The sequence below is a fragment of the Peromyscus californicus genome, unplaced genomic scaffold, assembly GCF_007827085.1.
Source record: "Peromyscus californicus insignis strain IS unplaced genomic scaffold, ASM782708v3 Scaffold_13__1_contigs__length_99412109, whole genome shotgun sequence".
Lineage (NCBI taxonomy): Eukaryota > Metazoa > Chordata > Mammalia > Rodentia > Cricetidae > Peromyscus > Peromyscus californicus.
In genome coordinates this window covers 48104799-48121086 of record NW_026294424.1, presented here as the reverse complement: position 1 = coordinate 48121086, position 16288 = coordinate 48104799, and the positions used below count along the sequence as shown (strand labels likewise).

The 16288-nt window shown below is 49.3% G+C and overlaps 1 protein-coding gene across 1 annotated transcript; it reads right to left on the bottom strand.

Moving 5' to 3' along the window:
- Positions 1-339: 339 nt before the first annotated feature.
- Positions 340-12422, bottom strand: Smim20 (small integral membrane protein 20). The gene is made up of 3 exons (XM_052734938.1): positions 12195-12422; positions 1719-1775; positions 340-993 (listed from the first exon to the last, which is right to left on the bottom strand). The coding sequence occupies exons 1-3, from the start codon at positions 12307-12309 to the stop codon at positions 956-958; spliced, it is 210 nt and encodes a 69-aa protein (XP_052590898.1). The 5' UTR covers positions 12310-12422; the 3' UTR covers positions 340-955.
- Between the last annotated feature and the right edge of the window lie 3866 nt (positions 12423-16288).

The window sequence follows — 16288 nt, the reverse complement described above, 5'->3', positions numbered from 1 at the left end:
ATCCTCTGACTGTAAGCCAGCCCCAGTTAAATGCTTTCCTTTATAAGAGTGGCAGTGGTCACAGTGTCTCCCTCACAGCAATAAAATACTAACTTAGACAGACATCTACTCAAATAAAATCTAGACAGTAGTACTACTTCTTGATATCAGAATTGTTTATAAAGAAATTCTACCAGGCAACAGCAGGTGGATCTCTGGGAGTCCAAGGCTTGACTGGTCTGTCAGACCCTGTCTCAAAAAACTAAAACAACCCCCCCAAACACACACACACACACACACACACACACACACACACACACACACACACACACATACACACTACAAAAACAGTACACAGCAGCAAACTAAGAGACCATTTTAATACCCACAGCCTCGCTGGTGGCAGGCTCACCCATGATTCTACTGTGTGTGGTAATCTAGTGTAACTTGCTTCCTGTCTACTAACTTCCCAACACAGAGACTTTCAACGAGATAGTTAATCTGAGCAGTGTATTCTTAAACAGTGCCAAGGATCCTGTCCTCGAACAGCTTTATCAACTGGAACATTCTATAGAGCCCTGTCAGGCAGCTTGGCATGGCCGTTTGCACTGAAGTCACTTATTCAGAAGGCGGCAAGGCAGCCACAGCCCTTGAGCCCACAGGTTGCCTGTGTTCACATCACAGCTTGGAAGTGATAAAGACTGCATGAGAAGTCTTCCACAAACAGCCCTGCAGGTTGGCTCTGCTCCTGCAAAGTCACCGGAGCCACAAGGCGCTTTAACGGTGTCCTCTGTTCAGGTTCTCCAGGGACTTCAGAAAGCACTGTCTTTGCACACAGTCTCTATCACAAGGGTTCTGGCTGGCAGCATGAGTGTTCACTCTCTAGCCACGCTGCCACAGCCAGCCATCAACTGTCCCCACGGCAGAGTGCACAGGATGAAGATGTCCACTTTCCTCATCAGACTCGCTGACAGCCTCATTTCCTGCCAAAAGGATCGGACCACACTTTCAGCCCTGCGGAAAGAAACACAAAAACCCCATCAGGATTCACTGTTAGGTGTCTGAGCACACCCCTTGATCCCAAACAAACAAGATGATGTGGGAATTGAGCCATGCGATTTCCACGTGGCTGAGACACTGAAATGGGGAGAGCAGTCACTGGAATGCTGCGATGAGGTGCCTGGCAGCCACGGCAGCTGTGAGGAGTTTTTAAATGGTTTAGGAACTATTCCCTACTAGGAAAAAATGGATCTGGCCTAGGACCCACAGATGGCAGGAGTTGGGTTAAAAGGCTAGAAAATCTCTCATTCTCAGCCAACTTGGATCATTGTAAAGGAACATCCCATTCAGCCCTGAAGGGAGCTTAGGGAACTTCTGTAGGAAGTGAATCCTACATCAATGACACAGCTCACCTGTAAACACTACCTCCCCATGAGGGTGGTGTTTATAGAGGTCCAGACACGGAGGGGGGGGGGGGGCTGCAAAGCAGGTGATCTGCTGCATATTTAATTACGCTTTATGCCCATTTACCAAGGTCAAAAGTGGGGCCCAGCAATCTTGTGAAAAGTACTAGACACTGAAATATTAGCATGGTCTTGGATAGCCCTGACAAGACAGGAGCTATCATAAAATAAGCAGTAAGCTCAGGTTCCCAAGAGAAAAATCAACCCATCTCCACACAAAGCAAGCACTCATTGCACATGCCCCAGATGGGAGGGTTTGGAATGTTTCAGGTTTACCTGGTGGCTGCACATCTTCCTGGACAATACCAGCTCGATTTACGGCCTGCTCCTTCTCTGAGAAACATAACAGGACAATTAATTACTCTTTAGAAAAGAGGTGTGGGCAATTTTGTTTCCTATTTACATGGGCCAATTACAGGGCATATTTATGAGTGTGATCCAATTCAGGGATGCCGTATCTTAAAGCTAGGTCGTGAAAGCTAGGTCCTAGGATGTAAAAAGAGCCACATGTCTTCCTGTGATCTCAGCATTGTGGAAGGGACACAACCCGAGAGAAAGAACAGGTCTGGAGAGCTGGTGGGTGTGACATCACACGCAGAGGGCTCCTGCGAAGAAGGGACAGGCACAATTATCAAGAAACCGGTGTCTAAAAACACTCCACTGAAGGACTGGACTCCAAGCTAAATATGCTATGTTTTTGATGGGAAATAGAGCAGAAAATTAATCTTTGGGTGGGTGGCTTTGGTTTGGATAATTGAAGCTTCCCTAATTGATTGCAGGTGCTGTGCCAATTAGTGAGCTTGCTGTAGCTGCAGCAGCTAAGCCTGGCACTTTGGAGATGCCCACCAGGCAAAGGCCAAGAGAAACCAAGCATTTTATGAGTGTGGGCTTCAAGCTCCCTGACACATCTTTCTAAGTGGTTTGAAAGAAACCTGAGGCCTGTGACGACCAAGAGTTATTATTTTAAGTATCTTGACAAATGGCAGCTTTTTAGAGGAAAGACTTGGAGCCAAAGGATGTTGACTCCTAAGCTGCAGTGATGAAACGCTGGAATCAGACTTGGTTTGCCTAGATCCACAGTTTCTTCGGTGCCACTCTCCACGCTGATTTGCTATTAGGCCGTTTAACTGTCCACCCTCATAGGCCCTGCTGCAGATCCAAGAGACGGGGTCCGCCAACTCTGATACTCACCGAACTTGCCTCTCTGGAGTCTCAACAGAAAGTCAATCCTAACTGATTTGCCTGATAGTCTTAGCAATACTAACTTCATAGGGCCATGGGGGCTGTGGGAATCTTGCGATCTAATTCTAAGAAGGGAGGGAGAAGACAAGGAACAATGGGCCACCTATCCCGTGGCCTCTCTCAGACTAGCAGGTAAATGGCACACAAATGCTATGGGTCTGCAAATGCCAACAGACCTTCTCCAACTCAAGGGAGCACCCTAACAGCAAAGGCGTTCTCACTGTGGAAGACATCTAATCTAATCTAGACCTGAGCCCTAGAAGGCTGTCAATGGGGAAGTCTCAAAGATGGACGTCTCAAACATGTGCTTAGTGCCAGCCAACAAAACAGCACACCATCATGAGTCTCGCCAGGAACAAGAGCAGGTAAGAATTTTCCAGACCTAAGATGTCTCTGATATTGTGAAGGTAGGAAGAGGTAAAGCTTGAGCAGTAATTGTCGTGAAGCATTCTAGATGCACAGACAAAAGAAACCCAGTCATCCTGAGGTAGCAAACTTGTTCTCTAAGAAGCACGTACCATTATAGGGCCCGGGATGCGGGCAGGCTGCCAGGCATCACTGGGAGGAAGCTGCTAGTTGGTGGCAGGGACAGAAGGCCTAATTGTGCTCCAACCTCTTGTCATGCAGTGGAGAACCCCGTGAGAGAGGAATCCCTGTCTCGCCGCCGCTGCCTTCCTGCTAATCGCTAATGAGGCTGGAGAGAGGCTGGAGATTTGTTTAAACAGGCTGAAACCTCATCATAATCTGGGTCCTGATGCAACCACTCAGTATCTTGGCCTGCACGGGCAAGTGAAACCAGTTCCTACAAAGTGATAACCGAGTATTAGCCCCTATCTAAATGTGCCTGCTTCTCTGATCCATTAATGTCTTAGAAACACCTGAGGCCAAAGCAGCCTTATGGAAATTCAGGAGACCACACAAAGGCACTTTATTTGAGAATGCGGAATCTGCTAATGGGAAAGCTGAAACCAGTCTCTTGATGAAGTTGACAGCTTTCTAGTTCATTGTCACTGGAAGAACAGCAAATATCTATGACCCCCAGGAGAGCAGCAGAGGTAGGAGGAGGCTTTAGCTACGGGAACAAATAAGCTAATTACCGACTTCAGTTGTGAGCAAGTTTCCATGTAAAATGCCTAAAACCCAACCGTGGCCTGGAGTTAGAAAATTCCCCACTCCAGTATCCCGACAAGCCCAACTCTGCCCCCTGGTGCTAAGGCTGAGGTCTGATTTGTAGTTTTAATTGAGGATAGTTCTCTCCAGTCACAGGGCAATGGTGTATTATTAAAGCTGTTTATGCATGCAGGTGGGCCGACTTTGTGTGGCTGTAAAAGAATCTGTCCAACTAAGTCTGAGAATGAGCCAAGGTTTGCAGTGGGAGGTTCAGCTGCTGAACTTGGTGCTGTATTTAACACTGACCATCACACAAACTCGGGGCACCCGAGAGCAGGCTCCCTCAGCAGACCCCAAGTGCTTTTCTGAGGGTGCTCTAGTAAAGGGGCAGCAGGCAACCGGGCAGAGAAAAGCGGGAAAGGAACAGGATCTCATCTACCTCTCCATCTCTTCCGACAACCTACAGTCCAAGAAAAGGCAACTTACAACCTGGAGTAATTGGGACAAATGGCAACATTTGGATACAGTCTCTGTACTAGACAGCTGTGCTGCATCATACTACATTTCCTGGATTCCTGAAATATAATCACATATACTGTAATTAAGTAAAAGAATGTCCTCCTTGTCTTTGCAAAAACAGGCTCAAGTACTTAGGAATACGAGCTCATAATGTCTTCAACCCACTCTCAAATGGCTCAACACAATAATGGTAATGACAGCAATCTGGGTGTGTATGCATCCTCTGTAAGGAAGGAAAGTAAATGTGGTGACTGTTAACCACCAGCAAATCCAGGTGACAGACCCAGGAATTTACGGTTCTATCCTTGGATCTTTTCTGTCACTCGAGCTTTTTTCTTAATAAAGAAAAATTATACATACAACTGCAAAACAGCCCGCTAAGAAAGTCCAGTAACACACGACCGCTCCAGGCTGGCCACTTCAAGCATCTACCTGTTCAAAACAGCTGGACAGACAGACTTCAGCACTTCCTAGGCAGTCCCATTTGCCGCTGCTGCTGCTGCCTAGGCTCTGCCATCCGCCTCCAGGGGAGTCCAGAACCCACCGAGCTCTGGAGCAGCTGGGAACCTGAGGCCACAGGACACAAGCTCCAAGTGGGAAGCAGTGGCCATGGGGACCAAACGGTCATAAATCCAAGAGGACCCGGGGACAGAACGGTGACCAAAATGCAGACTGAGGGGAACACACAGCTGTAACAGCAGGTGTGAAGCAGCTGGCTGAGCGGACAGAACACCAGTGTGAAGCAGCTGGCTGAGACCAAACCCAATTGAGAATGGGCAGCTGAGGGGAACCGCTGGTGTCACAGAAGCCACATCACGGCTGCAGCTCACCTGAGTCAGCTAGCTGAAGGATCTAGAGGCCACTTCAATCACTGCTCTCTGGCACTGTAAACATGTCTGCACACTCATCAAAAGCAGGCTGAATAGAGACAGCTTTGAAACGCTAGTTAGGAAACAGGACTTCAGCCTGTCTCTGCATTCTGCTCGATTATATGGTAAATGGGGTTGAGAAGCATATTCTAAGCACCTGGCGTGTAATAGGGAAAATGCCCTTACAAGGAAGGGATTGTGCACATCAAGTGATTTCTTGTAATCTTGCTCTACCAGATACACAACACAGTGTCAACTGGGGGGCAGCAAGGGACAGCAGAAAGAACACAGGCAAGAAGCAGGCGAATAGTCTCCTCTCAGCTCACCCACGTAACCATTTACCTCACTGCCCTGCAACTCCACTCTCTTACAGGCATCCTGAGAGGGCATTAAGTGCACAAGGTCAGAGAGTCTGGGGCTAATGTCCACCCAGCAGTTAAGACGCAGAGTGACTCTGGACGAGGCACCCAAATGTCAGGATAAACGAGCTCTGGGCCTTCTGGGAAAACCCTACGATTTTGTATTCTGTACATCTAATTAAAACTGGGAAAGATCAAGATTAAAAGACTGCTCTTATTCTATCCCACGTCACCATTTGACTTCAATGCCTGCAAAACACGCTGTTTTAAAGGGGCCAGCCTCAGAACTGGACTAGTTATAGGATGTAAAGACATATCAGGCTTCAAGTTATGATCCCAAGACCTTGGACAAACCCACTGGCAACAGGATGAAAGAGAAGGCAATCCTTGGGCTCCCCCGACAGCACAGCAGAACTGTGCCCACAGCCCTGGTTTCAGATCATCAGGCCCCAAGGCTAACTCCACCTCCCAGGAGTCACAGCAGGACTTGAGCTATGGATTGACCTTGTACTCACTCCATTGAACAGTTACTCAAGTCTTGATGAGTCAGTGAGAGAGCTACAGATCACACTGGATGTCAAAAGAAAGCACACTAAGACACTTGTCACAGGGGCCTGCTACTCGGTGATCACCGGTCTCTCCTTCGCTGTTTGACAAAGCAGTCTTCCTCCTCATTCCTGCTGCCCGTGGGCTTATCCGACCGGAGAAGATAGGGAACCTGGCCAGTCCTGCACTCCCCACATCCAGACTGGCCGAGGGACCCGACACCTTGGGCCCCTGTGGAAGAACTGTGGCCCACTCCCTGGAACAAGCAGAGCTTAAGGAATAACAGCTGTACACGGCGCAGTCGGAGGTGAGAAGGAATTGAGAAGCAGCTGGGAGGCAGGAGCAAAGCAGTCAGTAAATCAAGAGCTCAGGTGGAGAGACCGCCACAGATGACCAGGGAAGAGCATTCAAGGAGGGACTGTCCGCTTACGACAGAGGACCACCTCTCCTTGGGCTAGTGAAATCACTATGGTAATACAAAGTTGTTGTGGAGTATTACTTTAACTACGTAAAGGTGTCTTGCATTTATTTATGTGGTATTCGCTTAACTAGGCAAAGATGTGTTTCATTGTTTATGCTGCATTTGTTTAATGTAAAGATAGGTTGCCATTTTACCTTGCCTGCCAGAGGCACCTGAATGGCCAATAGCTAGGCATTAGAAGGAAAGGTGGGGCCGGTAGACAGAGAGAATAAGTAGGAGGAGAAATCTAGGCTCCAGAACAGAGATAAGAGGAGAGAACACGGGAGAAAGAGACACCCGGGACAAGCCACGCTGCTGCTAGCCTGCTAGACATGGAGTAGGACATACAGAAAAAAGGAAAAAAGGGTAAAAAGCCCCGAGGCAAAATGTAGATGAAGAGAAACAGGTTCACTGAAATTGTAAGAGGCTAAGCTAAGGTTGAACGTTCATAACTAATAATAAGTCTCTGTATCATGATTTGGGAGCTGGTCGGCAGCCCAAAGAAAGCCTGTTACCAAGTCCTTCTCATATGCATTCCATCTGATATTTATTCTGCTTGTGAATAAGCCTGGATGGTTCCCTAGCTGACAGCTGCGGGACCCTGAGGTCCTGGCTGTCCTATGAGCCAAGTAGCCAGGCAGCTGCACTCACATCAGACGGGCACTTCTGAACACTTCACGGTTACCTTGAAGAAGCCGCATGAAATCCCAGCTCCTGAAGACATGCTGCCATTGCAACACTTACTGAAATCTAGATGAACCTGCCATCATTCTGCTGGTCTAGAAGAGGGATTTCTGTGACTGGGGAAGGGGGGGGGGCGGGAAGACACGTGCATAGTTGGTGGGAGCAGCATTCTTTGTTAGTGGACAGGGCTGCCATGATTGGTGCAAACACTCCTGCCTTGACTACGTAAGCAGGATGTGTGCTTACTTTGTGACCTGGCTGAAGACCCTCTCTTGCGTTCCCCTTCCTCGCCCACCCAGGGGTTACACATGTGTGTATTTAGGCTCCATAAATACACACATGTGCCCTGGCACACATGTGGAGGTGAGAGGACAACTGGAGAGCTGGTTCTTCCTTCTACCATGTAGCATCCAGGAATCAAACTCAGGTCTTCAGGCATGGCAGCAAATGAACCATCTTGCCAGCCCCTATCAGAAGCAGCTGAGAGGCAGAGCAAAGCAAAAGGACCCTGGGCAGTCGGTAGATAACACTTGAGAGTGCTTCACTTACAGAGGGTTTGTCCCACAACTTGCCACTCCAAGGCCACATGTTCCTGCATCCACACCTGCCCTTTCTCTAGAGCTGTGGGAAGAGGTGTCTCAACTCTGCCCAAGGCTATGTCTGCCTGATCTCAGGACCCATGTCACCTCCCTCTACAGACTGTCCTCTCTCACACATCTGTGCCTGTCTGGACTCTCCTGGTGTTCCCATGCCTCCCAGTCCAAACTGAAAGCAAAACCTCATTCTCCCTAGACCCTCCGCCTGTTTCAAGGGTTGCCATGTTCCTACCAACAGACAAACATCTTTAAATGTCCATCTGACAGACTGTTTACTTACTCTCAGATCTACCGCACTCTTTTTGCTCACTTTCAAACCACTGAAAGCATTAACCAACAGTTTATTTTGATCAGCTCTTTTATAAGATATATACAATGGATCCTTTCACTTATCTCTATTTCCAAGCAACCTAACCTTGAGGGCACACCCCTTCCACAGAGAGCTGCCTTCTTGATGCTACGGGCTCTCTTTAGGCCTCTCTATACCCACTCCTCCTGAGGCTGGCTCCTTTGTGGGCTTTTTTTTCCTCTGCTGCCCACTTCTCAGCCCTTCACATGCTGCTGTTCTGGGCACTACATCTTCCCAGCTTGGAGCACTTGCCAGAGTCCCAACCTAGTGTGCTGACTGGTCCCCGTGCACACTGCTGGTGCCCTCACCCCATTCCAGACTGGGTATTGTTTTGCCTCTGGGAAACTCCAGAAGCACATGGGTGCCCAGCCCTCCAGCTTTCCAAAACGGAACCTCTTTATCCTCATCCCTCAAACTGATGCCTTCCAATTGGTTGCCACCATCACCACGAACACCTTCCTGGTTGCTGTAGTCAGGGAGATAGGAGCCAATCTCCCTCACCCTTGGAGCCTGTGCTGGTTTGAATAGCCTTGTGTATTTGAGTGGCTGGTCACCAGGGAGAGGATTCGTAGGTGTGGCCTTTTTGGAGGAAATGTGTCACTAGGGGAGGGCTTTGAGGTTTTCAAAAGCCCAAGCCAGACCCAATGGCTCCTGGTCTTCCTGCTGCCTGCAGATCCAGATGTAGAACTCTCAGCTCCTTCTCCAGCACCATGTCCGCCCGTGTGCTGCCATGCTTCCCACCATGATGAAAATGATCTAGACCTCTGAAACCGTAAGCCAGCCCCAATTAAATGCTTTTATAAGAGTTGCTGGGATCATGGTGTCTCTTCACAGCAACAGAACAGTAAGGCAGGGCTCATCAGTCACAGTCCCTGTGCACTAGTCCTTCAGTCCCAGAAGTGTTCTGGCACAGGCTGGGTACCATTTCCTGAGCGAGGGAGAACAAGATACTGCTTTTCAGTACCCATCTTTCTGCCTCTGCCCGTCGGGTCTCTCCTCCCTGCGGTGGCACTGAAGCTGGCATACAGAGAATGTGGTCACCTTGTTAAAACACGTCAATAACCTCCGCTGGCTGGTCTGTGTGGACAGCGGTGGGGTAACTGCAGGGTTTTAATTAAGCAAGCCAGATAACTGCACTTGAAGGACAAATGGCAGGACCAGGGCCAAAGACCTGGAGGGCTCCATATTTCCTAACAAACCAAAACACAGTCCCCATTACAAATTCTCACCAAAGCAGCAGAGCCAGGTGTACTTCAGAAAGCACTCAACTGGGGCCAGCAGGACGCTCAGCCAGTAAAGCGCTTGCCAAGCAAGCCCGATGACCTCAATTCAATCCCTCAACCATGGAAAGGCAGGTGAGAAATGACTCCACGAAGTTGATCTCTGACTGCCGCACATAAGCCGTGGTGTGTGCACCCCTCAGTAACACACACTAGCACATTTTCTTTAAAGGTGTTAAAAAAGGAAAACAGTAGTGCACACAAGGAAGGCAGGAGGGACAGATGGAAAGACAAAGCGCTGGTGACAAGATAAACAGTGGCGTTAGGGACAGAGGGGCAGGGAACACGCTGGGCTGTTCCATCAATATGCAAGATGCACATGGACAGGACAGGGTGAGAAGAGGGGCAGGGAACGAGGTGCTGGGGCCACCCCACACATGCCCCGCATCTAAACTGCACCAAGCGACAACTAAAATCCGCATTTTGAGCATAAAAAGGAAAGCAGCTAAATGCTCTAAATACTAAAAACTGAATGCACTGAGGTGCACAGAAGCTCACCCACACAGCAGGCTCCCAGTTCCTATCCCAAGCACACACTGAGCCAGCTGGACATGCTTACTGCCGGGCCAGCCAGCCCCAGGCACACACCTGCTCACCCCCATCTCAACACCCCCATCTCAACACCTCCACCTCATTCCTCCTCACCAACGCCCTCCTTTTATAAGTGTTTCTTGTACAATTCCTAATATGAGCATATACTAGGAATGTCTACAAGTAATACTTCCCTGAATTCACTGTAAATTCAGCCTGGTAAACACCACTGTCACAGCCAAGTGAAGAAGCAAGATTCAGAGGGAGGAAATACCTTGCCTACAGGCTATTCAACTAACAGATACCACAAAGGGATATTATGAGCACTAAATGGCTTAATACTTGACGTTCTTGGAAGAGAGCCTAAAAAAAAAAAATAATAAAAAAAACCCCACGAGCTTCTGATAAAAATTAGCTGTTTAGAGTTATTGACTTTTTGAAAGATTTAGTTATGACTTTCAGTTAAAGCTGGCTGAATTAATCAAAATACACTAAAAGGTGAGCAGGTGTAGAAAGCCTTAAATCTAAAAACACAGCTATCACAGTTATTCTTGCAAGAAGTTCACCCCAGAGCCTGACCTGCCTGCCTAAAGCAAGTTGGACAAAGACTGGGGATTCCTCCTAGAAGACATGTAGGAATACAGGGCATGATTCCTCTTCACTGGAAATGGCTGAGAGCAAGGTTTCTTGACCAGGGCAACTCTCACATTTTAATGCTTCCTCATGGGTGACTTCTGTGCATTGTGGAAAATCTATCCTGAATCCTATCCAAGTAGATACTTCTCTCTCGCCTACTTCTCTCCCTTAGCAGTGACAAGGAAACCCATCGTCCGTCACAGGACAAAGCGCACTAGGTAGGAACCACACTCGTGTCTTCAGAAAGAGGATTTTTCCTAAGGGAACCCACAGCAGACCTTCTGTCTCAAGTCCAACTCTAGAAGCTGTAATAAAATAGCCTGGGGCAAGGATCCAGTGAGGGAGAAGGATGGAGACAGATTCTGCAGGACCCTACCTACACAAGCCCATGTTCCCTCCATACATGGCGAATGCGGGAGGGCTTGAGAGCAGAAGCAGAGACCATCACAGTCTGGGCTGATGAAAAGAAGCTGCCAGGGGATCCGTGTGTGTGCTTTAAAATGCTCTGCCTCCAGAAACCAAATGCTACAGCGCTGGAGATGGGCAGAGCATTTACATGGCACTTCAAATCGCCAAGCTTCAGCCTCAGCTAATATTCCCCGGGGGCTGGACTGGCCCTCTTCCATCTTCAAGATGATTCAGGTTTCCTGGAGAACAAAATGAGCCTCTAATGCCTCATCTCTCCTCTCTGACAGATGGCTTCAGATGTATCAAAGTGCTAATCCTTGCTGAGGTATAGGTCTCCAGGAAGGAGAGTTTGGCTTTTAGAATGATAGGACCTGAATGATTAAGGAGGAAAATGACTCCCCGGACATCTGCCATTGTCATGTGAGCAACCGGCTTAAAATGAAGGAAACCAGCAGAATCTGAAAAACGATTTGAGGAAAAACTCAAAAACCCAGGTTAACAGTTTAGCTTTGAAATATTTCCGCTCCAAGGCATCTTAGGGGATGGAAATGAAGCTCAATAAAAACACCTTTCAGCTCGGGATGATCGAGGCTCCCGTCTGCACCCCACTGCATCACCATCTAAGCCTGGGTGGATGGAGGGGGCTCTGGAGACAGAAGCCTGGGTTGGTACATTTCCCTTACCGCTTACTAGCTGTGTGACCCCCATCTGTAAAATGGGTAACATCTACCTCAAGGGAGGGCTGTGCAAATCCAAAGATCCAGTATATGCCTGGCCTGACACATATTAAACATTATATGTGTGTGTGTGTGTGTGTGTGTGTGTGTGTATGTATATAAACTGTGTGTGAACTAGTGTTTAGTGTCGACCTGCTGTGTGCACGCTGCTTTCACACACACCAACACCTCTGTGGCTCCTAAGATGCTCCACAGTTCTGTGACTGATCGCGTGGATAGGTATTTAGAGCCTGAACACTGAAGGCCAGAGGTGGGGCCATTGGTCCGAGGTCACCGGGCTGCACAGGGAGAGCCTGGGACCCGGCTGGCCTCACTCCTGTAAGCCCAGCTCCTTTCTCCGCACTCCTAAGGACAGCTAGGGTAGGGGCTTCAGGGCGCGGGCGTAACGCTGGGGCTAGCCACCGCGCGGGGTCAGAGGTCACTCACGGTATTCCTCCAGCCTCATAAGGGGCCGGAAGTAGATGGGGTAGAAGGCGGCGCCGACCATGGAGATGAAGCCGCCAAATATGAGCGCGGTGCGCAGGTTCCGGGCCGCAGCCATGGCGAGAGAGAGGGCTTCAGGGCCCCGGGAGGCCCGACACGCTCCGAAACCCGATCCCGGCCTCAAGGTCGCGACCCTGGCTCGGAAGAGGCGGAGCAGCTTTCGCTTCCGGGACTTGAGCACGGGGCGGAGTCTCTGGGCTCGGAGGCGGGGCCTGGGCGAGAAGACACCTAGCGGGGGGCGGGGCACCTGAGGGCGGGGGCGGGACCTCGAGCTTACGCCCCGCCTTTCTCGCCCTCAGGCTGCCCGCGCGGGACACTGGTGGCAGATGCACACACTTTTAGCCGCGCTCCTTTCCCGTGGTTCCTTTTTGTCTCCTTACTCGCCCTCGACCTGGGTGTCTGCTCCAACCACCACCCTCCTGTTTTACTCTCCGTTACCAACCTCACTTCCCCATCCTTCCCCCTCAGTATTTGATATTTGGTGACTGTCTGCTAGTAGCCTCTGAGAGACTTTGGGCGAGTCACTGGACCCTCCCTCTTTGAAAGTTGTTTGTGGGCATGAGCCACGAAGCAACAGATCTCTTGGTCCGGAATGATTTTCGAGGTATTTGCAAAATCCAAGCCACCGAGTCTTCTGAACCATGCAGCCTTCATGGAGTGTGTTTGAGCATCCAAAGTGGCCTGACTTTGATCTCTCATCCCCTCCTCTCGCCCTGTTCTGTGTGCTGGGTTGTGAGGGAATTACACAGGGATTCCCAAAACTAACAGAGAGTTGCAAACAAAAACTATTAAAACCCAGAACTGCACAGAGTCTGTGGCAGGTTCCCTAGGGCTCCGGCTCTTTGCCTGGGGCACAGCCTCTGAAGAATGACACCTGCTGCCTCACCCCATGATCACCTTCCTCCATCTCTGCACCTGTTCCCCCTTACAGAGCCTGAGTCAGAAGATATGATCTCCTCAGGGGGTTGGGCAGCTGAGACCAACATTCCTTGGGCCTTCACTCAGTCCCTCAGAAATAGAAATGACACCAGCAGCTGAAGCCGGGGTGCACGGAGGATATTTATCTTGACCTCAGCAACATTATTTAGTCCTGAGAAGATCTGCAATCTCTTGGAAATGATGTGGTGAACACAGGTCTTTTTCTCCGTAGTTTTGTAGTTGAATCAAGATTCCATCTACCTCTGGCTCTCGCAGCATATAAATCAGTCGTTCAATCTGTCAGCAGATTTATGGACTATCTTGCTGGGCCCCTAAACACCAGGCAAAGTGCTAAGGGGGGACACAAGATGAATAAGACATGACCTCTGCTCCCCAGGATCCTACCGTGGAACAAATACATGAAAAGATAACTAATCCTAGATGCCGCCTGTTGCCGATGAGTGATGCGGTCCCACAGGCAACAGAAGTACAAGGAGGAAGATGAATGACTGTGCAGGAAGGTGGCTGCTCCGCAGCCCCCCTCCGGACTTGTTGGGTAAGGAGACAAGAGTGCACAGCAAAGAGGGAATTTGTGATACATGAATTAAACACAGGATGGAAGATGGCCGAGTGTGGCGTACACTTGTTATCCTGGCAGTCCAGGATCCATCTCTAAATGGCTTTGGGGAACAGCTCCTCTCCCACTCTTGATAGATAAGTGAATCCTCCTGTCTTCACTCTGCTTCTTCCAGTCTTGGACAGTTAAGCACATCCCCAAGCTGACCAAGGTTCTTCCATCCTGGATTGGTTGACTGCGGGCTTGAGCCAATCCACCTGGCCATGTGACCCAAGTTAGGACGCTCATACTCCATCTCAACCCTACTGGAAAACTGGATTTGAACTTGAGGGGAAAAGGTGCTGGAGCTATGGGGGAAGGGACTGAGAATGAGGTCAGTACTATTGGAGAGAAACCAGATGTTGATGTTGCATTTGAGCCAAGCATCCCAAAACAACATCTGCCCCTGATTGCTGTGATGAGCCAATGAATCCCCTGTTCTCAGAAGTCAGCTTGTGTTGAGGTCTTGTATGTGAGTGTGTGTGTGTGTGTGTGTGTGTGTGTGTGTGTGTGTGTGCACTTGAGTGTGCACAGGTATATAGGGGCACATGCATATGGAGTCAAGAGAACAACGTCAGGTGTCCATCCTCAGGGATGCCATTCACCACCTTTGAGACAGGGTCTTTCATTGTCCTGGAGCTCATGTATTTGGCTAGACTGGCTGGTCAGTGATCCCCAGACATCATTTTGTCTCTACCCTCCCAGTACTAGGTTTATAATTGAATGCCACCACACCCAGCTTTATTACACGAATCCTAGGGATCAGACTCAGGTTCTCATGCTTGCAAGGTAAGCACTTTACTGGCTGAACCACCTCCCCAGCCCCTTGGGGGTTTGTCTTTTACATCAGGAGTCCCAGATGAAATGTCCATGCATGAGATTTCTCCTTGTTTCACATTTCCTAAGATGCAAGGCAAGGACAACTTTTGTATCGACCACCAAAGGCCTACATTCTCTCCGAGTCACGCGTAGGCTGAGGGCTGATCTCTTGTGACTCCTTATGGGGCTAGAAGCCAACATGATAGCTGGCCAGGCCCCCCCCCCCCCCACAGGCCTCTGCAAATGAGATACAAATGAGATGCAAGATGTTGAAAGAATGGGCCAGGCTGGTGAGGTACCAGTAGCCACCTCCAAAGCACGAACAGGAAGCTGTGGCAGATGAGCCAAGGTGATGTAACAAATGAACCCTGGCATCTCTGTCCCCTTCGTGCTAATCTAAAGGCACTAGATGTTCAGCAGCATGATGAGTTTCCCGGTGATGATTCATTTTAAATGTCACCTTGTCACAACCTAGAGTCACCTGAGAAGAGAGCCTTAGTGAGGGACTTCCTAGATCAGGTTGGCCTGTGGGCATGTCTCGGGGAATTGTCTTGATCTTTAATTGATGTGGGAGGTCCCGGCCCCTTTTGGACAATACCGTTCCCTGGGCAGTGGGTCCTGAACTATGTAGGACAGGAGGAAGCTAGAAGCAGCTGGCAGCATGGGTGAATCTGTTTCTCTTTGCTCTTGACTTTGGATGTGATGAGACTAGCTGCTTGAGTTCCGGCCTTGACTTCTCTAAGACGATGGACTGTAACCTGAAAATGTAAGCGGAAATAAACCCTTTCTTCCCTAAATTGCTTTTTTTTTGAGGGGGGGAACATTTGTCACAACAACAGAAATGAAGCTAGAATGTGTCGCCTATGCCCTTTGTGGATTATTAGGATGATCCCCAGACCGTAGCTATGTTTTCCAGTTCTACTGAATGCAAGTTCATCTCTTTGATGCCAGCATCCTCACGTTTCTGAGAAAACTCTGCTCCCCCAGTTTTTCTCCTCCCACTGCCCACTATCTCTTCAAGCCATAGGGTTTTTTTGTTTGTTTGCTTGTTTTTTGTGGCGCTCTATGCAAAGCATTGTCGTTGTTGATTGAGACGAAAAGAGGACTTGTTCATTTTTTAAAAAAACCCGACCATGATTCACGGAACCAGGGCAGGATGTTGGACACCGCATAGGTGCAGGTAGTGGCAGCACCGAATATAATAAAGCCTGTGGTCCTCATGCTGTTTGCAGCCGGGTAGGGATGAAACATTGCAGAGCACATTTGCTCCCTGGCAGCTTAGCATCCCCTCATAAGAGCTCCCGGTGTTCTTTGCGGAATGACCTCTCCGTTAACACTCTTGGTGGGACCATAAATCCAGGAGCCTGTGCATCCCCGGGAAGTGCAGGGCTGATACCAAGTCCTATATACCAATTGTCCTGTGCAGTCGCTGTCTCGATTAGTAGTCCCCAAGCCTTTCAGAGGTGGGAGGTGAGGCTCATGGCAATGACCTTTTTCACTGCTGTGACAAGTTACCTGGTAAAAGGAGCTAGGGAAGGCAAGGCTTATTTTAGCCCGTGGTTTGAGGGCACGCTCCATCCCAGTGGGCAGGTGTGCAGGTGGGGACGTGAGGAAGCTGGGTCATGGCATGTTCACAGTCAGGAAGACATGGAGAGTTCAATGCTTGTGTTCAGCTCCACTTCTC